The sequence below is a fragment of the Gobius niger genome, assembly GCF_951799975.1.
Source record: "Gobius niger genome assembly, chromosome: 4".
In the NCBI taxonomy this organism is placed as follows: domain Eukaryota; kingdom Metazoa; phylum Chordata; class Actinopteri; order Gobiiformes; family Gobiidae; genus Gobius; species Gobius niger.
The window spans coordinates 41,027,367-41,052,507 of NC_136855.1; the positions used below are offsets into that span (position 1 = coordinate 41,027,367).

The 25,141-nt window shown below is 39.0% G+C and overlaps 1 protein-coding gene across 3 annotated transcripts in view; it reads right to left on the reverse strand.

The window, feature by feature from the left end:
• The window catches only part of myo9aa (myosin IXAa), a 338,748-nt gene that overhangs the window by 120,391 nt on the left and 193,216 nt on the right, over positions 1-25,141 (reverse strand). For all 3 annotated transcript variants that reach the window (XM_079554645.1, XM_079554646.1, XM_079554644.1), the window contains exons 5-9: positions 24,452-24,551; positions 17,623-17,676; positions 9,104-9,201; positions 6,298-6,424; positions 3,619-3,708 (exon numbers count right to left, since the gene is read on the reverse strand). In XM_079554645.1, the coding sequence (XP_079410771.1) occupies positions 3,619-3,708; positions 6,298-6,424; positions 9,104-9,201; positions 17,623-17,676; positions 24,452-24,551 (469 nt within the window). The remainder of the gene's footprint in view (positions 1-3,618; positions 3,709-6,297; positions 6,425-9,103; positions 9,202-17,622; positions 17,677-24,451; positions 24,552-25,141) is intronic.

Below are 25,141 nucleotides of genomic sequence, written 5' to 3' on the forward strand. Positions count from 1 at the left end.
TGTTCTGGCTAAAATAGCAGATACAGATCCTTTAATGTTCTAAACTGTGAGCACAGTGAACACAGACCAGTCCTGCCCTCACTGTACATGAAGTTATGAAACCTGCGTCAGAATCCGGTCTTAAAGCGTGGATTCCATTTCGCTCTTTGGTTTGTTTGCACTGGATTGTCAATTATTAAAGACAACACTGAAGTCCTGCTTCCGCTGGAACAACGTGACCCGGGCCAGAGCCGGGCCAGAGCCGCCCCATCGCCCACCTCACCCCCTGCCAGGAGCCTCTGCAATCCCGGGTTTTCTCAACAACTCACCAGATTATTTTTAGAAACCAACCGATAACGCCAAACACGAACAGAAATAAGTGCCACTGCGGCGACTCGGGGACCACCCGGAGAGCAGGGTTTGGGAAAGAGTGACCCGCAGTGTCCAGACCAATGTGCTGAGGAGCTTCTCTTCCCTTCCAGACCACAGAATGTTGGTCAGGGGAGGATTTGTTGCTCCTTTTGTTTCATCAGCGCAGTTTCCAGTTCCAGGAGAAGCAGATCTTACAGCGATCAGGACTAAACGACTCTGCAACATGTCGTGATCACAGACGTCACAGTCAGGCTGAGCCAAGAACGGACTCTGGTTTGTAAAGACGACCAGAAGGTTTTATTCTGACAGAAAGGAGAGATAAAGTTTGAGCTACAGTTTTGTAAAAGGTCTAAATATAATGTATACAGTAGAAGGTGATTATTAAGCTTTTGTATAGAACTCCAATGTGACTTGAAGCTTAATGAATGATTTGGTTTCACTTCATATATTCAAGAGACTTTTAACCTCTTAACCCCCGCCTGAACCAAGCACATTCCATTGTGTATCAAACCCAAGGGTGGGGCCACATGAGAAGCCTGAAGTCAACAATAACTCAAAGTTATTCTGCAACTTTATCCTATTGAACATTACACTAAATTGTGTATTTTGAATATCTGATACTGGTATTTAGTAGGACTTAGGGTTGTGCTGATTCATGGGCTCCGCGGACCGGGCGGCGCGTGGAGCGGCTTCAAAAACGTGGCTACGACGCAAACTTCTAAATATTGTCCCATTCACCCACTGTTTCTTAAACATTACATTAAAACTGAGCAAATGCAAACAATAAGCTCAGATTTACATTAGTACTAGTGTGACAAGAGCCTTGGTGTTGAGGAGTTGACTCTGAATAAGTCGTTCTCTCTTTACGCAAGAGTTTTAACACATTTCTGTTGCAAAACTCGTGTTCCATGACTCTGTTCAGATCATGTTTAGTTTAGATCCATTGATCTGCATTCTCACATTTTCCTAACATACATAGTAATATGCAGCATATATAGGGTATGGAAATGTCTTTAAAAAATGCTTATAATGAGATCACGATGGATCACTGTAAACATCGTCAACGGCCAATTAAGAGAACATCGCCCAACCCTAGTAGGACTAGGGTTATTTTCTGTATTATATTAAGCCATAACAAGCCAAAGACACGGGCTACAGACTTACTTTTATTTTGACATACTCATACCCATGGGTTTTGTAGGTCTTAGCTTTCAAATGAGCCGTTACTCTGACCTATAGGCTGTAAGCTTTTAGATTTGGGTAAAGCTGGAATGAAGAAAATGCACTCGGTTAAGGCGGGGGTTAAGAGGTTAAACGTTTGGTATGATATCATTTCTGACCGGCTTCGTTGGTTTTCCCTGCTGGGACCGTCCCGGAGCCGCACGGCGGGCACATGTGTGAGCCCATGTGGGACAGGGCAGGAGGCCGGAGCAGGAGGCCGGAGCTGACCCGCGCCGGCCTGTAAACACCGACCGCTCACTGGGCTGGCACACGGCTCTCGCTCACAGCACAGCCACGACCACAATGACCTTCTTATCTCGTTACTGCAAAAATAAGCTCTTTCTCTCTCATCAAAGTCAACGTTCTGGGCTGTTTTTGGTCCGTTCATCCGGAGCTAATCCTCCTGACTTTGTGAGACGCTAATATATTTCACTGGATCTTATTTCTATCGTCTCCTACTGACACCGCGTCTGTTTGTTGTTCTAGTTAAACGGCTCTGCATGATGCGAGCAGAACGTTCCATTGACTTGAATGGGATTTTTCAACGTTCTACTGGTCATTCTTTTCTGAAAAAAAAAAAAAGACCGATATCAATACTTTTGTTAAGAGTGATGTCGCGACTCCGGGTCCGAGCAAACCGGCAAATATGTGAGAAAAAAACATTAAAAAACTCTTAAAACAATCATCAATATTACTGAAGCTCAACAGAGAGTTACTGAACAGACTTATTTATCAGACTCATAAGCTAAAAATGCCGCACTTACTGCTAAAAAAGTCATATTTACTAAAGTCACTACTTCCAGGGTTAGCGTAGCTGCTGCGCCGTTAGCATTTATTTCATTTCATTTATTTATTCATTTGAGCAGAAAAAGTATGTCAACATTTTACAGAAAGAAAAAATACAAAACAAGACTTTGTGCTCAAAAGGAGAAGGAAGAAGCTCAAGAACTTATAGTAAACTCTTTTCTCTCATTCAAGTCATCATCACATAAACTTTCCGCTAGACTCATGCAGGAAACCGATGCATGAGTCTGTGCTTACATGTTGATATAAATCGTTTATGATCGCAGAAAATCTCGTAAATAAATAAATACACCATATGGTACATAAGAGTTATACTAAGCCACGTCTCTCTTTCGTTCTGATCATACAAAAATATATATAATATCGCTCAGCCCTGCTTTACCAACTATACCCAAATGTACAAGCTCCGTATAACCATGTGGAAATAAAAACTATCTGTCCATGGTCACTCACTCAAGATCGACAGGAAAGGGAGAGGAAAAAGACATGTAAACATCCTTGAAGTTTACATACGTATATGTGATCTATGAACATACTGGAAACATGTGTTTTGTCCTTTGTCATGTAAACTTGAACTAACAAGCTGACCTCACTTTGAGTTCACACAAAATGATTTCCAAACGCACAAAAACTTACTGTTGTCAATGCAAAATAATGCTTTAGGGTCTGAACTTTCTTTTTATTTTGATATTCATATCCAGGCAACCACACACAAAAACGCGAGTGTGAGCATTTCTCTCATTTTGGTAAATATGACTTTTACAGCAGCAGGTTCAGCATGTTTGGCTCATGGTTCTGATAAATAAGTCTGTTCAGTCACTCTCTGTGGAGTTTCACAAATATTGACTGTTGTATTAAAGAGTTTTTTTGTAGTTTCTCGCACATCTGCAAACCCGGAAGTAAAGCTGTGACGTCACCACTTAAACGTCTGGCAACAGGGTTGGTTCTTGTAATGCAGGTCTTTCATATCAGTCCAGTGTTCGAGGACACTGTCTCTGTCCCTGCGAGAGAGTCTGACTTCCAACTTACCCAGAGATTCACCATCATTCCTCCTCTAAACCTTCAACTAAGTAGCTAGCCTCGCCGCTACTAGCCGAGCCACATCTGCCGCGGAAATCATTAAATACAAACCTTCATAAAAGTGCATGGAGTTGATTTTGTGTGTGTTCAGTTTGCGAAGCGTCGTATAATAAGCGTTTTTTTTCAGGGCGAACCCTCCCTGACATAAACATCTAGTCTTACCTCAGCCAGTTTGTACGGAACGATGAGCTTCTCCCCCACGGTCACGGTCTTCCTCGTGGTCAGAGCTTCAAACAGCATCTCCTCCTTCACCTGGTGCCGACGGAGAAGGTCAAGAGAAGACGTTATGAAAAGAATACAGGATTTAAAAGGTTCCTTGATCTCGAATATCACTAAAAAAAAGTCACATTTCAAAGTGCTGCTCTCTGGTATGTTTGTTGCAGTATTAATTTTTTCATATTTTATTTTAGTTTTAGTCTTAGTCTTTTGACTAAAATGTAACTTAATTTTAGTCTAGTTTTAGTCGACTAAATTTAAGACAAATTTAGTCGACTTTGCATTGATAATATTCATTTTAATCATGTTTAATGTTGTTCCTCTGCTTCATGGAGCTGCTCCACATGAACAAAGCTCAGAGCTGATCCTTTAACAGAGAATTTACATGATCTGAGGCTCTTTCAGACGCTCAATACAAGTTTGGATGATTTTAGTCTCTCCTTTTCATTTTTATTTAGTCTGATTTTAGTCGACTCAAATATCTGGACATTTTAGTCACAGTTTTAGTCTCATGAGAAACTTTTAATTTAGTTTTAGTCCAGTTTTAGTCATCAAAAATATCACTAAAATTAAGACTAAATATTTTAGTCGACGAAATTAACACTGATTTGTTGTCATTATGCAGAAAAACATTCTAATCTCCAGTGTTGTGGGAAAGTCATGTTCACAACGAGGACTTTTCTGCCTTTTGTGGAGGAATCTGTAGCTCAAAAACAAGTACAGCCTGTCAACCTTCATCCACATTTACTTATTTTCAATACTTGTCGAACCAAATTTGTAAAAATGATAATGCTTCAGTATTTTTTTAATGAAACAAACAAACACTGGACTAAAACATGACAAAAACCTTATTGAGTTTCATCGACTAGAACTAGAACACAGTTAGAAAGGACTAAAATGTGACGAAGCCGCTGATTATTAACCCAAAGTAAAGCACAACACTGGAAAAATGACCATCTTGAATGAGATAAATGACTTAAAATTGCTTGAATTAAAGTTCTTCAATGTTGAATTTGACTTGGTTTGAACTAATCCAAGATACAAATGCTACAGCGCCAACGGAACAAGAATAAAAAAAGAAAATAACAACTACTAGAGGTTTAATCTCGTCTAAGACCAAATCTACTCAAACCACGCTGCAAAAAGTAATGAACTAGATCAGTATAAACATCTCAGTTTGAGCACAATAATCCAAATTTTAGTTGTTTTGACTAGTTAAGAAGTTGTTGGGCATTTGTCCTGGATTATTTCACTTGTTCTGAGATGTTTCTGACTCGTTTCGATACATTTCGTCCTTATTTCAGGTCATTTTCTTTGCCAATGGGGAAAGAAAATTGGTCTTATCTCATTGGCAATTTAACTTTCTTACTTCAAGCGAGTTTTACCCTAGAACTGGTCTGAAATGTCCTCAAACAAGCAAAGCAAACTCGGTCCGATCAGGAAAAGTGTCTAAATGAGTGAAAACCGCTCAAAACAAGAAACATTTCCTCAATTCAAGTCATTTAAGCCAATGCTTGATATTCACTTTTTGCAGTGTGTGATCTGTTTATTCAAGTAGATTTGTCCAGAGTTGCCAGTGTTGTACATAATATATGACCTAACTGGGTGTATTGACAGTATTTCTCCCTTTTTTTCTCCCATTTAACTCTAATAATGTTAAAAGTTCTCTCTGATTTGTGTAAGAATGTTTCTCAAAGTCATCTTGAGGGCCACACTACAAAAAGTGAATATCAAGCATTGGCTTAAATGAGTTGAATTGAGGAAATGTTTCTTGTTTTGAGCGGTTTTCACTCATTTAGACACTTTTCCTGATCGGACCGAGTTTGCTTTGCTTGTTTGAGGACATTTCAGACCAGTTCTAGAGTAAATCTCGCTTGAAATAAGAAAGTAAAATTGCCAATGAGATAAGACCAATTTTCTTTCCCCATTGGCAAAGAAAATGACCTGAAATAAGGACGAAATGTATCGAAACGAGTCAGAAACATCTCAGAACAAGTGAAATAATCTGGGACAAATGCCCAACAACTTCTTAGTCAGAACAGCTCAAATGTGGATTATTGTAGGGCTGTGCAATTAATCGAAATTCGATTACGATTTCGATTACAACAGTAGCATAATCGCAAAAAAACGATTATATTATTATTTGTTGTTTTTTTTTCCAATTTTTTTCATTATTTTTTTTTTTTTCTAATTTTTGGATTTTTGTCACTTTTTTGATGGATTTTTGTCTTTTTTCTGCTGGATTTTTGTCTTTTTTTTGCTGGATTTTTGTCACTTTTCTGATGGATTTTTGTCACTTTTTTGATGGATTTTTGTAACTTTTTTGATGGATTTTTGTCACTTTTTTAATGGATTTTTTTAAAGGCAACAAATAATCGTTTGAATAATCGTGATTTCAATTATGACAAAAAAAATAATCGTGATTATTATTTTTTCAATAATCGAGCAGCCCTAGATTATTGTGCTCAAACTGAGATGTTTATACTGATCTAGTTCATTACTTTTTGAGGTTCTGGAGGGCCTGACGTTGCCTACCCCTGCTTTAAAGTGTCCCTTTCCCTTAGAGGAATATTGTGTTTGTTGTCATTATACATATATTCCTGTGTCATTAGGAAGCGTGAGTACCTCCAGCAGCTCGGACACCACGGGCAGCACCTCGGGGTTACAGATGTCGATGGAGTCGTCCCGGTACGTCTTCCTCTTGTAGCGGATGTTCCCGAGGTGGAGGATGGCCGACAGCAGGGAGAAGATCCTGCGCAACATCACGGCAGCCAAAGTCAACATGCAGAGCTCGTGTTTGTTCAGCACTGCTTTACAGGTGCTTCACTCTCAGCCAAGACAAACAAATGTGTGGAGGAGGTGGAGGAGGAGGAGGAGGAGGAGCTTTACTCAGGTTCAGGGAGGAGGGGCTGAGACTGAGCAGCCATCATGGAGTGTCTCTCGAATGGAGAAGTTAATGTAAATGGGCGAGGCCGTGGGAACCCAGGGTGCTGAGGGCGCTGCAGCACACCCTGGTGGATAGTTTGTGAACTGCAGGCAATATTAACCCCTTAACTCCCACCTGAACCGAGCACATTTTCTGCAGTTTGGCTTTACCCCAATCCAAAAGCTTCTGGAAAAAAGGTGTGAAAATAGCAACAGAACTGAGGCGAAAACAAGGATGAAAATGTGACACAAGTAAGAAAACATTGACGAAAAAGTGACAAAAAATTTACAAATAAATGACAAAAATGTGACAAAAATTTGACAAAAATGTAAGAAAAATTTGACGAAAAATTGAGGAAAAAAATCACTAAAGTGACAAAAAATGTACAAAAAATGTACAAAAAATTTACCAAATATTTACCAAAAATTTACAAAAAATTACAAAAAATTGACGAAAAATTGAGGAAAAAAAGGACAAAAAAGTGATACGAATTTGACAAAAAAATGTGAATAATTTGACAAAAAAGTGACAAAAAAGTCACGAAAATTTGACAAAAATGAGTCGACTGCCCAACAAAAAAAGTGATGAAAAAAAATCTGACGTGAGGAAAAAGATCCATTCAGTTTTGTAGGTCTTTCAAATGAGGCGTTACACTGGCCTACAGGATTTGGGTAAAGCTGAACTGGAGAAAATGCTCTCGGTTCAGGCGGGAGTTAAGAGGTTAATCAATAGGATTTATCCACAGAAAAAGTATTTTGGGGGTAAATTTTGTCCCTCAGCGCCCCCTAACTAAAACATCTCTTTGGCAGGGGTGCCCAAATCTGTTGGCCCGCCAGAGAGTGACCGGCTTTTGCGCTGTGTGTGGTTAATACTAACTCTCTTCCATTCATTCTTAATGGTAAATGTGGATGCAGTACACCTTTTGACCACCAGCGTCAAATTGGGGGCGCTGTTTCACTCCTTTCACAAAGTTAACCCCTTAACTCCCACCTGAACCGAGCACATTCTCTCCAGTTTGGCTTTACCCCAATCCGAAAGCTTCTGGAAAAAAGGTGTGAAAATAGCGACAGAACTGAGACGAAAACAATGATGGAAATGTGACCAAAAAGTGGGGAAAAAATTGACAAAAAAATGTGCAAAAATAGACGAAAAAAAGAAAAAAAGAATGTGACAAAAAAATTACAAAAAATTACAAAAAATGATGGAAAAAGAGCCAAAAATGTCACAAAAATGTGACAAAAAGTGAAAAAAATGAAGAAAAAAAATGGCAAAAATTTGACAAAAAATTGACAAAAAAATGACGAAAAAGTGATAAGAATTTGACCAAAAAATTTGAATAATTTGACGAAAAAGTGACAAAAAATTTACAAATAATGACAAAAATGGACAAAAAAATTACGAAAAATTGTGGAAAAAAAGGACGAAAAAGTGACAAAAAAATGACGAAAAAGTGATAAGAATTTGACAAAAAATGTGAATAATTTGACGAAAAATGTACAAAAAAAATTACAAAAAAAATGACAAAAAAATGACAAAAATTGACGAAAAAATGACAAAAAATGTGACAAAAAATGTGACTAAAAAATGACAAAAAATGACAAAAAATGATGGAAAAAGTGCCAAAAATGTCACAAAAAAATGACAAAAATGTGACAAAAAGTGAAAAAATGAAGAAAAAAAAAAATTACAAAACAGTTACAAAAATTAGTTGAATACCCAAAAAACAATGATGGAAAAAAATGTGATGACGTGAGGAAAAAGATCCATTTAGATGAGTTTTGTAGGTCTTAGCTTTCAAATGAGGTGTTACACTGGCCTACAGGATTTGAGTAAAGCTGAACTGGAGAAAATGTTCTCTGTTCCGTCGGGAGTTAAGAGGTTAAGGAAACACTGTTGGTATTTATCAATCACAGAGTTTTGTAGCATCAACTTTCACAGTTTTCAAACTTTTATTGTAAAGTTTGTTGACCTCAACATCAGTATGTGTTAAAAATTGACTTATAAAAGTTGATGCTGAACTGACACTTTCAAAATAATCTAATGTGGCATTTTCTTTGAGTGAGCGAATGAGGTAAAGTTACTTTAGGTGCTGTTGATACTGGTGTTTTTTTTGCACTAAATTGCGGCAATTATTTACATTATGTACATTAATATATTTACATTCATGTCACATGAACATGAGTCCAGCAGCAGGAAACATTTCACACTGCTTGCAAATAAGTTCATATCATTTTCTTTTTTCTTTTTTTTCCCTCTCATATATGGGCAAACTCACACTACTCTGAGTTTACCCATCAATGATTTACAGATATGTTGTTGCAATTGTTGATTTTGTTTTACTAAAATGAGGCTTTTGCCATAGTTACCATTTGTTTTAATATAACATGTTATTTGCATAGATAGAATGAGTTATATGTGTTTTTCGTGCTTGGCATCGCCGTGATTGCCCCGCGACTCACAGGCACTTTAGTTTTCAGTCGTGTGGTGGTGGACGGTGGGACTCACTGTTTGCGTGTGGAGGGGAGGAAGCCCACCATCTCCATGGCCAACTGCAGACGCTCAAAGTCATGCTTCAGGTCCTCGCCCTCCACCGTGAAGCAGTCCTGAGGGGAGAAAAACAGCGGGAGGATTCAATGTTAACAACCATCTCAGCAACTTCACATTGTGGAGGTTTTCAATAGAAATTATGACTTTTTAGAACATTTTCTCTCACTACCTGCAAGCCTTAACTCTAATTTAAATGAGATGTGTGTAGGGCTGCTCGATTATTGAAATAATAATAATCACGATTATTTTTGTCATAATTGAAATCACGATTATTCAAGCGATTATTTGTTGCCTTTAAAAAAATCCATCAAAAAAGTGACAAAAATCCATCAAAAAAGTGACAAAAATCCAGCAAAAAAGTGACAAAAATCCATCAAAAAAAAAGACAAAAATCCATCAAAAAAGTGACAAAAATCCATCAAAAAAGTGACAAAAATCCATCCAAAAAAAGACAAAAATCCATCAAAAAAAAGACAAAAATCCATCAAAAAAAAAGACAAAAATCCATCAAAAAAAGACAAAAATCCATCAAAAAAAAAGACAAAAATCCATCAAAAAAAGACAAAAATCCAGCAGAAAAATGACAAAAATCCATCAAAAAAATGACAAAAATCCATTAAAAAAAAGACAAAAATCCATCAAAAAAAGACAAAAATCCATCAAAAAAAATGAAAAAAATCCATCAAAAAAGCCAAAAATCCAGCAAAAAAAGTGACAAAAATCCAGCAAAAAAAAGACAAAAATCCAGCAAAAAAAAGACAAAAATCCAGCAAAAAAATGACAAAAATCCAGCAAAAAAAAGACAAAAATCCAGCAAAAAAATGACAAAAATCCAGCAAAAAAGTGACAAAAATCCATAAAAAAACAGACAAAAATCCATCAAAAAAAGACAAAAATCCAGCAAAAAAAAGACAAAAATCCAGCAAAAAAATGACAAAAATCCATCAAAAAAGTGACAAAAATCCATCAAAAAAGTGACAAAAATCCATTAAAAAAAGACAAAAATCCATCAAAAAAGTGACAAAAATCCAGCAAAAAAGTGACAAAAATCTATCAAAATAGTGACAAAAATCCATAAGAAAAAGACAAAAATCCATTAAAAAAAAGACAAAAATCCATCAGAAAAAGACAAAAATCCATTAAAAAAAAGACAAAAATCCATCAAAAAAGTGACAAAAATCCATCAAAAAAGTGACAAAAATCCATCAAAAAAATGACAAAAATCCATCAAAAAAAGACAAAAATCCATCAAAAAAAAGACAAAAATCCAAAAATTAGAAAGAAAAAAAATGAAAAAAATTGAAAAAAACATTATAATCGTTTTTTTTGCGATTATGCTAATTTTGTAATCGTTTACTGTTGTAATCGAAATCGTAATCGAATTCCGATTAATTGCACAGCCCTAGATGTGTGTGCGACTGGTTGACTTCCATCATCTGCTGAAGTCTTCCCCCCGTCCAGGAGCAAATAAAAGCTTTTTCTTATCGCTCTCCTATCACATGATTACAGTTTATGGCTGTTTATCATGTGACTCAGAGTGCGGTGATAAACAACACACCGATGTTTTCACGCTGTGGAGAGAAGAGTGACGAGTCTCCGGCGCTGAAACACCGCTTTAAGTTCAGAAAAGGCTGTTATTACGAGAGCGCAGGCCGAACACGAGGGCAGCACGGAGCTGAAGTGCAGAGATCCTCCCAGTGAGCTGCAACTCTGCCTCAATGAATAATAATAAGCTCTTTTCCGGGTCCAAACTGAGATAAACACAGGAAAAAAACGCAATTTTATCTGAATCTCCTGCTGAAATAACAGATAAAAGAATTAGAATATTAAATCTCACCATTTCTCCAGGCAAAATGAGGATATTTTAGTATTTAAAGGAACAGGCCACCGTTTTTACACACTGAGATATGTTCTTTCCTGAGCATAGACGAGTTCATTTGTACCTGTCTGGTCTTTGTGCGTGCGCTCAAAGAGACCAAAGATGTTGTTAGCGACCAAGCTCTTCCACAAAGACCAGACAGGTACGTATTAACTCGGCTAAGCTCAGATCTCAGAATGGAAAAGCGGTGGCCTGTTCCTTTAAGTTGAAGAACATAGGCTAAAACTAAATCAAACTAAAAAGTACTAAAGCAGGGGTTCCCAAAGTGGGGCCCGCGGAACAATGCCTTTGGCCCGCCTACTTTTGCTCCGTGTGTGGTTAATACTAACTCGCTTCCCATTCATTCTCAATGGTAAATATGGATGCAATACACTCTTTGGCCATGCGTCAAATTGGGGGCGCTGTTTCACTCCTTTCGCAAAGCATCAACTTTCCCAACTTTTATTGCAAAGGTTGTTGACATGTACATGTTAAAAATTTACTTTAAAATAAATTATGCTGAACTGATATTTTCAAAATGATCTAATATCAAATTTTCTTTGAGTTAAACAAATGAATGATTTAAAGTTACTAAGTGCTGCAGATACAGGTGTTGTTTACATTTTGCACTATATTGCTGCAATGGTTGATTTTGTTCTTACATTTATATTAATGCAGCATGGTATTTGCATAGATAGAATCAAATGCAGGGGGAGGCAACGTCAGGCCCGCGGGCCTAATCCGGCCCTCCAGCACAGAACCTTTGGCCCTCGAGATGATTTTGAGAAACATTATTATGCAAATAAGAGATAAAATTCCTTTTACAGGACTCCAAACATGCAAGAAACTGTGTCAGTGTTTTAAAAACAGTATGTAGCATAAAACAGTGATTCTCAACGGGTGGGTCGGGACCCAAAAGTGGGTCGCGGAACCTTTTTTAGTGGGTTGTGAGTCTGTAGGGAACTTTATTTTCAATATTTTCCCTTTGAAACTGCATGGAATTTCAGATTTAAAGATTTATCTACTGCTTGTTCAATAAAAACACAATATTTTGTACGATATATAACATATAAAGGTTTTATTGGGGTTTTTTGGGCCGGTCATCCGAGGGTAAAGGCACATTTTCATTATGGCCCTCGGAGACAAAAACTTTGGGCACCCCTGCTCTAAAAACAGGGCCATTATTTTTTTAGCGGCTTGTTCAAAATCTATTTTAATTTTTATTTGGTGTTAGCCGTTCAGAACACAACATTTAACATAGTCAGTTTTTAGACGAGGCGCTGCTTTTAGCTCATAGGGAAATAACGGAACAGGAAGAGCAGCGCCTCCTGAGGATCCACTCGGAGTCACATGACGCTCGCGATCCAAACGTGAGATCCTACATATCACGGCCTTCTCGTAAGCTGCAGTAGAATGAATCCATTCAAAAGGAAAACAACCATCGGGCAAAGCATGAGCTAGGGCTGCTCGATTAATAAATAAAAAAAACGATGCTGAATATTTTCTGTTTTCTGAACAGTTACAAAAGTACAAATGATTTCAAGTTTGCCTGGATTAAGGAGAGGTCTCTGTTTCACACCTGCCCCCTGCTGGCCGGCCCTCACACCTGCACAAGCAAACTGAGCAGCGCGGCCTGATGACATCATCACACAGCGCCTTTTGTTTTTATGTCAGACAAAAGCACGAGCCGTGGCACGAGAAATGCGAAGGGAAAATAATCCCAGCGCCGTGAAATACCGTAAATACTCTAATAGAGGCCGGGGCCTTTATTTACTCCAGGGCATCAGGACCAGGCCTTTATTGGAACCAGGCCACAATTAGAGACAGGCCTTTATTTCTATTTGAGCAAAACGGACGACCTGGAAAACGAAGAAAAACGAGACTTGTGTCCATTTGCACCTAAAATATTAGGTTCATTTATTAATGAACATTTCAAACCCTCTCCCAGCGGCTGGAACATTGACGCCTTTTATTTTGTCGGGACAACAGGAAGTGTTTCGTTGCTGTTAGCGGAGCTTTGACATCAGTGTCACTGCAGGTTTCTGTTTCGTTTTTACCGCAGACCGGATTATTTGTTGTTATCTTGAGTAAAAGGCGAGTTTAGACGGAGCGTTTGTGTTTGTGATCGATCATGAGACTGACCCGAGAGAAGACGAGACGCTCGCGCTGATGGGAGGAGTTATTTTGAGGCGTGGGACTGACCTGCACACGGAGCAGCTGGACGTGCTTTGAAGACGCGATGGAGACTTTATTAAAACCCTGGAGGGTCACACAACATTTGCCCTGTTTCCAAATATGGTCACAGGAGGTTTGAAAAGTGGCTAAATCTGTGTCAAAGTTACGCTGGGATCAGCTCCTCCGCAGCGTCGCCCTCGGCCCGGGTTCAGTTTGTTACTTCCTGCACCTGAGTTTTCATTTACACCAGTATGAGACACATTCCTAACATGGGGAATATTTCTACTGCTATAGTTTCTAATAAAAGCCCCGGCCCCTGTCAGAGACCCGGGATTACCCTGCAGACGGGTGGAGGGGGAAGTGTCCGGGTGGAGGGCAGCCATGTTGACAGAGCGACCTCTTTCCCAGACGCACGTGCTCTGATGCCGTAACAGGAGCCGCTCTCCTCTCCGCTTTATGAGCCCATTCCAACATGGCCGCCGTAATTAGCACATACCAGCGGGGCTTCAGAACACAAACATGAAACTCACACCTCCACTGCCCGGGATGCACAGCTTACATAACATCTCCCTCTCCCCTCAGACGCTTCCTCAGAGCGTCCACACTCGGCTCTACAGTCTGCGGAGGGATTTGTGCACAAACACAAACCGCTGCCTCGTATATCCCGGTCCGATTACGCAGATACAACATTTGCGTCCTCATTAGCGGAGCTGTTTTTACTCAGAGTCAACAGTGAAACCTCTTGTTTGGAGCGACAGGAACGAGCGGCCGCGGTCACGACATGACGGGACGAACCCGCGTCGCCAAACAGGCAGCGGCGAAAACAAACGACGGCGGGATCAAGCTGAGCGGGGCGGGACAGGAGTCAGACCGCGGGACGGGCAAACTTTACACTGTACATTAGGGCTGTGCAATTAATCGAAATTCGATTACGATTTCGATTACAACAGTAAACGATTACAAAATTAGCATAATCGCAAAAAAACGATTATAATATTTTTTTTTTTTTTTTTTTTTTTTTTTTTTCAAATTTTGGGATTTTTGTCACTTTTTTGATGGATTTTTGTCTTTTTTTTTAATGGATTTTTGTCACTTTTTTGCTGGATTTTTGTCTTTTTTTTATGGATTTTTGTCTTTTTTTTTATGGATTTTTGTCATTTTTTTGATGGATTTTTGTCATTTTTTTGATGGATTTTTGTCTTTTTTTTGATGGATTTTTGTCTTTTTTTTATGGATTTTTGTCTTTTTTTTGATGGATTTTTGTCATTTTTTTATGGATTTTTGTCTTTTTTTGATGGATTTTTGTCATTTTTTTGATGGATTTTTGTCTTTTTTCTGCTGGATTTTTGTCTTTTTTTTTGATGGATTTTTGTCTTTTTTCTGATGGATTTTTGTCTTTTTTTATGGATTTTTGTCACTTTTTTGATTGATTTTTGTCTTTTTTTTATGGATTTTTGTCTTTTTTTATGGATTTTTGTCACTTTTTTGATGGATTTTTGTCTTTTTTCTGATGGATTTTTGTCATTTTTCTGATGGATTTTTGTCATTTTTTTGATGGATTTTTGTCTTTTTTTATGGATTTTTGTCACTTTTTTGATGGATTTTTGTCTTTTTTTGATGGATTTTTGTCATTTTTTTATGGATTTTTGTCATTTTTTTGATGGATTTTTGTCTTTTTTTGATGGATTTTTTTAAAGGCAACAAATCGTTTGAATAATCGTGATTTCAATTATGACAAAAATAATCGTGATTATTATTATTTCAATAATCGAGCAGCCCTACTGTACATATTTATATTTCACATTCCAGATCTTAAAGGTCCCGAACCCGACGGTTTTGGGACGAGAAGTAAATTGAAGATGCCTTTTTTTGCATCTCCTGAAATATTCTGCTCAAATTTGAAGTTGAATTTTTACATTATACTGACAGATATCTCTTAACCGGAGGTAAATACATTGAAGAAGAAGAATATAACTCCGTGCAGTGGTATGTTCTGTAATCAAAGTATTTTTTCTTTGTGATTATCAGAGTGAAATGGGGGACCACCAATTCATTTTCTCTTGGGGGAGGTGTGGTTTACGATCGTCCACAGCCGTTTATTGGGCTGAACAGTCATAAAAGGACAAATGATTTCAAGTTTGCCTCCATTACACTGCCAAAAGTGAATATCAAGCATTAAATGAGTTGAATTGAGGAAATGTTTCTTGTTTTGAGCGGTTTTCACTCATTCAGACACTTTTCCTGATCGGACCGAGTTTGCTTTGCTTGTTTGAGGACATTTCAGACCAGTTCTAGGGTAAATCTCGCTTGAAATACGAAAGTAAAATCACCAATGAGATAAGACCAGTTTTCTTTCCCCATTGGCAAAGAAAATGACCTGAAATAAGGACGAAATGTATCGAAACGAGTCAGAAACATCTCAGAACAAGTGAAATAATCTGGGACAAATGCCCAACAACTTCTTAACTCGTCAAAACAGCTAAATGTGGATTATTGTGCTCAAACTGAGATGTTTATACTGATCTAGTTCATTACTTTTTGCAGTGTAAGGAGAGGTCTCTGTTTCACACCTGCCCCCTGCTGGCCGGCCCTCACACCTGCGCAAGCAAACTGAGCAGCGCGGCCTGATGACATCATCACACAGCGCCGTTTGTTTCTATGTCAGACAAAAGCACGAGCCGTGGCACGAGAAATGCGAAGGGAAAATAATCCCAGCGCCGTGAAATAACGCAAAAAAGTCTGCGTTTTTCCCCCCAAATATCCTAATTTTGTAATCGTTTAGTGTAATAATCGAAATTGTAATCACATTTCAATTAGCCCTACCACAGAGCCAATTACTGTCTAAGCTGCTCTAGGTGTTAGCATTCGGATGCTGCTGCTAGCTGTGTTTTTTTACCGTGGTCAAAATATTCAGACCATTTTCATCTAAATTTAGTCGGTGAAAGTTGAGTTCAGTATTGGATATTTGGAATCGATACTCGACATCATATTTCTTTCCCAGTATCGGGTCCGATACCAGTGTGGGATCGGTGCATCACTACTCAGGACAACCATCATTTTAGATAAAGGAATGTCAGAGGGAATGTTATAAAACAAAAGATTTCTATCAGACAAAGAGGACTTAAAGTGCTGCAATCATCAGAATTTGAGCTGATTTTGATTTGGATTGAACTGTTTTATTACAAATGGAACAAGAATGCTTGAACTCCTGAAATGAAGGTTTTTGTCTTATTTAATTGAAGCTAATTTCTTTTATTTTAAGTGATTTATACTTGTCCCTTAAAGGAGCTAGATGAAAGTTTGCCACTTTATACTCACTACTGCCACCTCAGGTCATACGTGTAACTGCAGCTTCTATATTAAGCTCGTGCATGACGGAAATTCAGACCTGAAAGAACACCTTTCTGAGTGACAGAGCAGGATTTTAGAGGCTGTTGTGGTGAACAGGTCTGAGCTCATTCTACACATTAGGACATGGAGGAACATGTAGGGAATGCTTAATTTTAACATTTTGTGTAAGGGATAATGTATAGAATGCTGGTCCTTCAGGGCGAAACAACCAGTTTGCTCTGTCGGTGCTTATTTTCCCGATAATGACCAGCGTTCTAAACCTTTTTCCGCTTATTATTCGGCCATTTGCAACTGAACACACACAACATAAACTTCGTACACTTTTATGAAGGTGAAAGGTTTATTTAATGACTTCCATGACAAAAGTTTGCGCGTTGCTCGGCAACGTTTTGCTAGGCTAGAAGCATCAAGGCTAGCAGCTAGCCTAGCTACTTAGCTGAAGGCGCAGTTGGAGGAATGGTGGTGAATCTCTGGGTAAGTTGAAAGTCAGACTAACTTCACGAGCGATTCCCCGACTTCTCTCTCAGTGACGGGACAGAGATAGTGTCGCTGCTACGTACGTGCGGAGTGATATGAAAACACCAACTCATTATTTTTTTCAGAGGTCGTTTATCAGAAAATAATGACCGGTAGAACGTTGGGAAATCCCATTCAAATCAACGGAGCTTCTACTTACGCTGCGAAGAGCCGTATAATAAATATTGTTTTAGTCGGTCTAGTCCCTTTAAGCGATCTTATTTCAAGGCAGTCCAAACCTCCTCAAAATCAGCATTTACTTGTCATAATTCAAATACATTTGAAGCCGTTTCTCCAAGATAAAATGGCGTTTTTTCCCCCTAGTGTAGAAAACATTCAAACCGACCTGATAATAAACCAATGCTTTACAAATAAACATTATCATAGGGTTACAAATGGAATATAACCTATAGCTGTAACTCAGTGCCTTCCTGAACCATTGGCTCACTGTGATCTTTTATCAAAACCCTGTTCTGAATGAAGTGTCTAGAGCAGTGTGTGTGGAAGCCTGAGCACTACAGTAAAGGGAGTTAAAAGCTCGATGTGGAAACAGACAGAAGCAGGGGTTGATACTGACCGGTTCTGAGTCACAGTAACTGTCCCAGTGCGATCGGTGCGGTTTCTTTGTCATCTGGAAATGTTAAGGCAGAGTTTTACAGGCAGGGCCAGGCCGAGGGTTAGAACAGCAGCAGCTTAAAACTCACACAGGACGGTCAGACAAACGGGTCTACGACGGACATGCAACAGGTTAAACATCACAGCAGTCACAAGAACCATTCACTACAAGGGTTTCACGGATGCACCGATCAGGCTTTGGCTTTGTTAGAAAACATTCGAGGGGTTAAGAGCTGAGGCGAGTCCATAAAGTCAGAAAAGAAGTGAGAACTAAAGTAGTGTTGATTCTGTATCGTTTCCCTGGATCAATATCAAACTCAGGATCAGAGCAACCTGAGAGGAGAGTGTTCTTAAGGCGAGACACTGCAGGTGAATAGGGGGAAAAAAAATCAAATCCCGCCTGTTTTTTTTGGTTTCAAAGCTGAATAAATCAGGCTAGGAATTCGATATTAAAAAATCCCTCTGAAAAAACCTTCAGAATGTTGTTGTGTCTCAGCCTGTAAAGTGTGGAGTCTGTGGGAGCTTCTATAAGGGCTCATAATTTTTTGCGTCATTTTTTTCGTCATTTTTTCGTCATTTTTTCGTCATTTTTTGGTCGTTTTTTGTCATTTTTTGTCATTTTTTGTCATTTTTTCGTCATTTTTTGAATAAATTTTTGGTCATTTTTTGGTCATTTTTTGGTCATTTTTGTCATTTTTTGGTCATTTTTTGGTCATTTTTTGGTCATTTTTTGGTCATTTTTCGTCATTTTTTCGTCATTTTTTCGTCATTTTTTGTAATTTTTGGTCATTTTTTCGTCATTTTTTCGTCATTTTTTCGTCATTTTTTCGTCATTTCGTCAAATTTTTGTCACATTTTGTCATTTTTTTGTCATGGAAAAACACCATATTTGGGCGAAAGCGTCATCACGGGGCCCCTTAGCAGGACACGTGGATGTCAAATCTGTCAATATTTATGAATGAAAACCCGCGGGAAAGACGGCCTTTCTACTTCCGGGTCGCCCCCACCGCGCAGACACAACATCATAAAATAAACATCATCATTTTTATATCTGACATGAAAACTAAGATGTAAAGGGAGGAAAACAGATACAAATCTCCACTTCCACCACAGCGGGAAACATCAATACTTTCACCTAAAGTGTCTCGCCTTAAAGGGACTTTCAGCCTTGGCCAATCAAAGAATAACATTGGAGACTTGACATGATGGAAAGCTAAATGGTAAATATTTTCAATGGCACAAATGCAAAAACCTTTGTCATATTTCATTTGAAAGATCTGTGCTCATTCTATCAAACAGGAGGAAACTTTGGAGTAAAAGATTGTGTAAAATGTCTGACGGCTGTTTTTTAGACCAGGGTTTTTTGTGTGTTTGATAAATGTAAGCAGTGAAAAAAATTGTAAAGCTGAGAGAACTGTCTCCACGGACAAAGTATATTTTCAAAGAGATCTAGATTTGACGCCAATTTGAATCAGTTGAACGCTTATTAATGACTTTTAAGTTCTTCATTTTGGCATAATTCATTTAACTCTCGTGTCGCCTTCGCGGGTCTTTTTGACACGCTGTCATGTTCCGGGCATTTGGATGCAAGGTGACACAAGGGGGCGCCCTTCCAACCTTCTCAGTGGAAATGTGAGTTGACTTTCTTCAGAGTGAGACTTTAGGTCAGACATGAGTGACAGAAACATGAGGCTAAATACAGTGAGCTCTTTGTTTGCAGTAAAAAGGCTCAGGCCTCATTGCTCTTCAGTCACAGACTGAGAAGTGAAGAAGGAAGTCATGGAGCTTCTGCTTTAGACAGAACTTCAGACTTCTGCTGCATGTAAGAGTCATATTACATCATATCAAATGTTGTAATCTGTAAAGCACTTTGTGTGTGTTTTATGAATAGTGTTTTATAAATAAAGATTGATTGATCATATCCTGAAACTCAAATCTGTAGTAAAAACATAATAGTATGGAAATAATTATTACAATTACAAAAAGAAAAATATTTCAAAATCATGTATCTAATCAAAAAAAGTTTTATTTACTCTCACTGTGTTTAGCCTCATGTTACTGTCACTCATGGTGTCTGATCTAAAGTCTCACTCTGAAGAAAGTCAACTCACATTTCCACTGAGAAGGTTGGAAGGGCGCCCCCTTGTGTCACCTTGCATCCAAATGCCCGGAACATGACAGCGGGTCAAAATGACCCGCGAAGGTGACACAAGGGTTTATATTGCTTTTTAACTCATTGACTGCCAGACATTTTCAAATCAGCGAGCTCCACTGCCGGAGGCTTTGCAGGATTTTGACCCACAGAAAATTCAGGTCTGGGTCTATGTCAACATGAACCCCACCAAAGCGAAGACTAGACTCTCTTCTTTCATCTAAAAAAAAAGTTTGTTTGTACCTCTTTCCATTCTCTAGTAATCGTCCGTAGAAAACAGGTGAAATCACCCAAAAAGCTGAGAAAACGAAAGAGCAATGCTGCCACCTGGTGACTCAATAAAGGAACTTGTAGTTCTTTTATTGAGTCACCAGGTGGCAGCATTAGGAGCACAACTAAGATTTTAACACCAGACATGCTCAAGGCTTTGCTGCAGCTGTTCCCATTGAAAAACATAATTGACGTTTATAGACGTCATTGGCAGTTAACGAGTTAATGCTGCTCCGGAGACCCTCAATCATAGTTTTTACTGAAGTATTTATATTTGGTGACGGCTCTTGATCTTTTTTTATTTTTTAATTGATTTCATTGCGCAGATTGAGGATGCTACTTTGGGAACCCAAACAAAAGTCATAGCAGGTGGCGTTGAAATGTACGACTTTAAATCAGGTTTAAGTCAACTGAAATCCTTACTGTATGTCTTTTAAAGAAAACATTTCAAACAAACACCATGAGATTTTGTGTTTCCATTAAAGGGGTCGATCTCTGGAATAACTGTACAGAGGATCTCAAATTATGTCCCTCTCTCTTCCACCTAAAGAGAATGTATAAAAGTATTATACTTGAAAAATACCTTAATTCTGTTTACTAGTTTGTTTAAGACTGTCAACTTACTTTAAAATGTGTATATGTATATATGTATGTATGTGTATATATATACATATATATATATATGTATATATATAATAAAATCCTTTTGAATGTCTGTTATGTTGGAAAGTTAACAAAAACACGTGCTGTAAGTTTAAAAAGACAAGGGTAGGCAAAATAAGCATTAGCTTCAGCCTATACCTTTTCGGTCATTTTTTGTATGTTATGTTATGAAGAAGTATACTTAACTGAATGTAAATCTTTTGTCATAATTTTGACCGAATAAACTGAACTGAACTGAAAAAAAAGCAATAAAACTTCAATTTGTTTGAAAAGAGTGAATTACTACTATTACTGCTGTGGTGTCTATGGATCAAAGTGGGCTCTGGACCTTCAGAATGGACCTTCACAAAGGCTCATATCAATACAAAAACTAAAAACTAAAATATTTAGTATCCTATTACTTTATTGCTTTCCCTTGTTCTATTAAAGTTATTTTACATCATTTCCTTATAATCCACTGTGGCCTCTTTGAGCGTAAAGGAAGTTAAATCTGCTTTAAAAGTGTCCAAACAAAGCATGACGTGCACATCTACCCTCTGCATGAAGGTGTGAGCGAGTAGTCAAAGCCTCATCAGGTCTGAGCTCTGCCGCCTGTAAACAAACCCGCGCGATAAGGCGGCTGTGAAACGCCGCGGCGACGCCTCAGGAGGCGGGTGTTCGGGTTCATCAGGAGCCAGAGGAATGAGGGAGGACGGAGGCCAAAACCAGAGCCTGAAACGGCTGAAAACCAGAGCCTGAAACGGGTGCAGTTCTGCTGGTGTTTCAGGGGAATGGGTGGGATTCCCGGCTCGGCTCGGCTCAGTGTGGGCGTGGGCGGAGTAAGGGGAAATATAGTATTATTCATTATATATTTAAAAAGTCAGTCCTTGTTTGGTTGTGGCTCATGAAGGCGAGATGCTGCAGTTTCCTCCTTTAACCTCTTAACCCCCACATGAAAAGGGTGACAGGCCAGTGTAACGCCTCATTTGAAAGCTAAGATCTAAACAACAAAGCAAAGTTTTTTCCTCGTGTTTCCAAGCATCGTTTTTATCATGTTTTTATTGTGATTTTGCTGCGTTATTGTTTTCATCACTATATTGACACTTTTTTCAGGAAGTTTTTAGGTTTTGTTAAAGCAGAACTAAGTAACTCAGGCCCCGAGAGGCAAGGCCGGATTATGCAGGGGCCAATCCCAGGGGACCCAGCAGGCTGAGGGGCCCCTGGGCATAAGGAGAGAGTTCCCTCTCTCTTTGCAGACTCCCCCACATGTAAGGCTTAATCAGACTTTGTACCCGAGACTAAACCAGGACTGAACCAGGACTAAACCAAGACTAAACCAAGACTAAACCAGGTCTAAATCAGGAATAAACCAAGACTAAACCAGGTCTAAATCAGGAATAAACCAAGACTAAACCAGGTCTAAATCAGGAATAAACCAAGACTAAACCAGGTCTAAACCAGGACTAAACCAAGACTAAACCAGGTCTAAATCAGGAATAAACCAAGACTAAACCAGGTCTAAATCAGGAATAAACCAAGACTAAACCAGGTCTAAACCAGGACTAAACCAGGTCTAAATCAGGAATAAACCAAGACTAAACCAGGTCTAAATCAGGAATAAACCAAGACTAAACCAGGTCTAAACCAGGACTAAACCAAGACTAAACCAGGTCTAAATCAGGAATAAACCAAGACTAAACCAGGTCTAAATCAGGAATAAACCAAGACTAAACCAGGTCTAAATCAGGAATAAACCAAGACTAAACCAGGTCTAAACCAGGACTAAACCAAGACTAAACCAGGTCTAAATCAGGAATAAACCAAGACTAAACCAGGTCTAAATCAGGAGTAAACCAAGACTAAACCAGGTCTAAACCAGGACTAAACCAGGTCTAAATCAGGAATAAACCAAGACTAAACCAGGTCTAAATCAGGAATAAACCAAGACTAAACCAGGTCTAAACCAGGACTAAACCAAGACTAAACCAGGTCTAAATCAGGAATAAACCAAGACTAAACCAGGTCTAAATCAGGAATAAACCAAGACTAAACCAGGTCTAAATCAGGAATAAACCAAGACTAAACCAGGTCTAAATCAGGAATAAACCAAGACTAAACCAGGTCTAAACCAGGACTAAACCAAGACTAAACCAGGTCTAAATCAGGAATAAACCAAGACTAAACCAGGTCTAAATCAGGAATAAACCAAGACTAAACCAGGTCTAAATCAGGAATAAACCAAGACTAAACCAGGTCTAAACCAGGACTAAACCAGGTCTAAATCAGGAATAAACCAAGACTAAACCAGGTCTAAATCAGGAATAAACCAAGACTAAACCAGGTCTAAATCAGGAATAAACCAAGACTAAACCAGGTCTAAACCAGGACTAAACCAAGACTAAACCAGGTCTAAATCAGGAATAAACCAAGACTAAACCAGGTCTAAATCAGGAATAAACCAAGACTAAACCAGGTCTAAACCAGGACTAAACCAGGTCTAAACCAGGTCTAAACCAGGACTAAACCAGGTCTAAACCAGGTCTAAATCAGGAATAAACCAAGACTAAACCAGGTCTAAATCAGGAATAAACCAAGACTAAACCAGGTCTAAACCAGGACTAAACCAGGACTAAACCAGGTCTAAACCAGGTCTAAACCAGGTCTAAATCAGGAATAAACCAAGACTAAACCAGGTCTAAACCAGGTTTGAGCCATTTTCATTGAGTTGACACTGGGAAATAATATGCACCTATTCTGTTCAAAGTCTGTTAAAATGCGTGAGAATGCACCACATTGCGCCATTAAAATAAAACTCTGTGAGAGGACCCCCAAAACCCCCCTTTTAAATGAGAGATATTATGACCCAAATCAGTGCTCAAATGCCTGTTAAAGTGCTCTAGAAATGTGGAAAATACTGTCAATTCCTTAAAAGGCCTTAGCAGAGCAGCCTTTAAGGCCATAATCCTAAAGGAAGAAATGACTTAAATCTACTTGAATTAAGAGATTAAATCTAAAGATTGAGTGGATTTGGTTTGGCCTTAAAGCAGATGAAACCTATTCTGGCCAATGGAACAAGCAAGTTTTTTCTTAATTCAGATTATTTTGTACAAATTCAAGTGAAAAATAAATAATGTTTACAGTAAAAGTTAATTTCAGTGGGATTTCTATTTGTTCCATTGACATTAGTGTTTTTATGTGATCTTAGATTAGTTCAAACATAACATTTCTTCAAGCGATTTTAAGTCATTCATCTAATTTAAGATGGACATTTTCCAGTGTATATGTTGTACAACACTGGCATAATATGTAGAAAGTGACGCTTTACTTCAATTGCTTCAATTGGAGGGTCCGGCCCTTGGTCTTTTGACGAAGAAAACCGGCCCTGCCCTGCTTTAGACCCTTTTTAGACACAAAATGTCTTATTTTTAAGTGAAAATGTAAAACGACAGAAAGCGTGCAATACATTTTTTTCTCATATTTATGTCAGTAACGCACACCAGAAGTTTCAAATTGATATCACTGAATATATTTTTTTTCCCTATCCACCTGCAGCGTCTCGCCTTAAAGGGTCCTGGCGTTTCCCAATGAGAACCAGTATTTTATCCGTATTGGAACTCGCGGCGACTCAGCCCTGTCACAGCAGCACACAGACACATGCCAACACAAACGTGAAGGGACTCAAACCCGTGACCCACACCCATGCAGCAGCGGCGGCGGCGGCCTGTACCTGACTGAGGTAATGATACTCTTCCGGCTTCATCAGGTGGAAGGCCGTCCTCTCGTCGTCGCTCGCTCCTGCCAGCAGGTAGTAAAACACGTGGTAGTTCCTGCAGGACAGAACAATCCGCGTGTTAGTAAAAACCCCCACATGTCCCGCCTCCTCCTGTTCACCCCGCGTGCAGAAGCCACACGTGTAAACAGGCCGTGTTTGGGACGCGGCGAGGGCGGTGTTTACCCTCGCCGCCGCCGCCATCGTGCCGTCTACGGTCCAGCCTCGGTTTACCCCGGACTCATTCGTCTGGGGCCGGACCCAGAGCTAAATGTGGAACTGCTTTGGTCTCGGTTATTTCCACATAAATACAACAATGTGATTTCAGACAAAGCAAAACTGAACTGAGCAGGGAGGGAGGTTTGTTTGTGTGTCGCCACGGCAGCCCTGGGGCAGACTGACTGAAGTCTGCACCGATCACTCACACACACCGCAGTCACACAGGTGGTGAGGGGGAGGAGTCTTGCCCAAGGACACAGTGACAGGGCCCACCGGTTGAAGCTGGAAACTACTTTTTCTAAAACCGATACGAGTACTTTGATTTAACCCCTTAACTCCCGCCTGAACCGAGCACAGTTTCTCCAGTTTGGCTTTACCCCAATCCAAAAGCTTCTGGAAAAAAGGTGGGAAAATAGCAACAAAACTGAG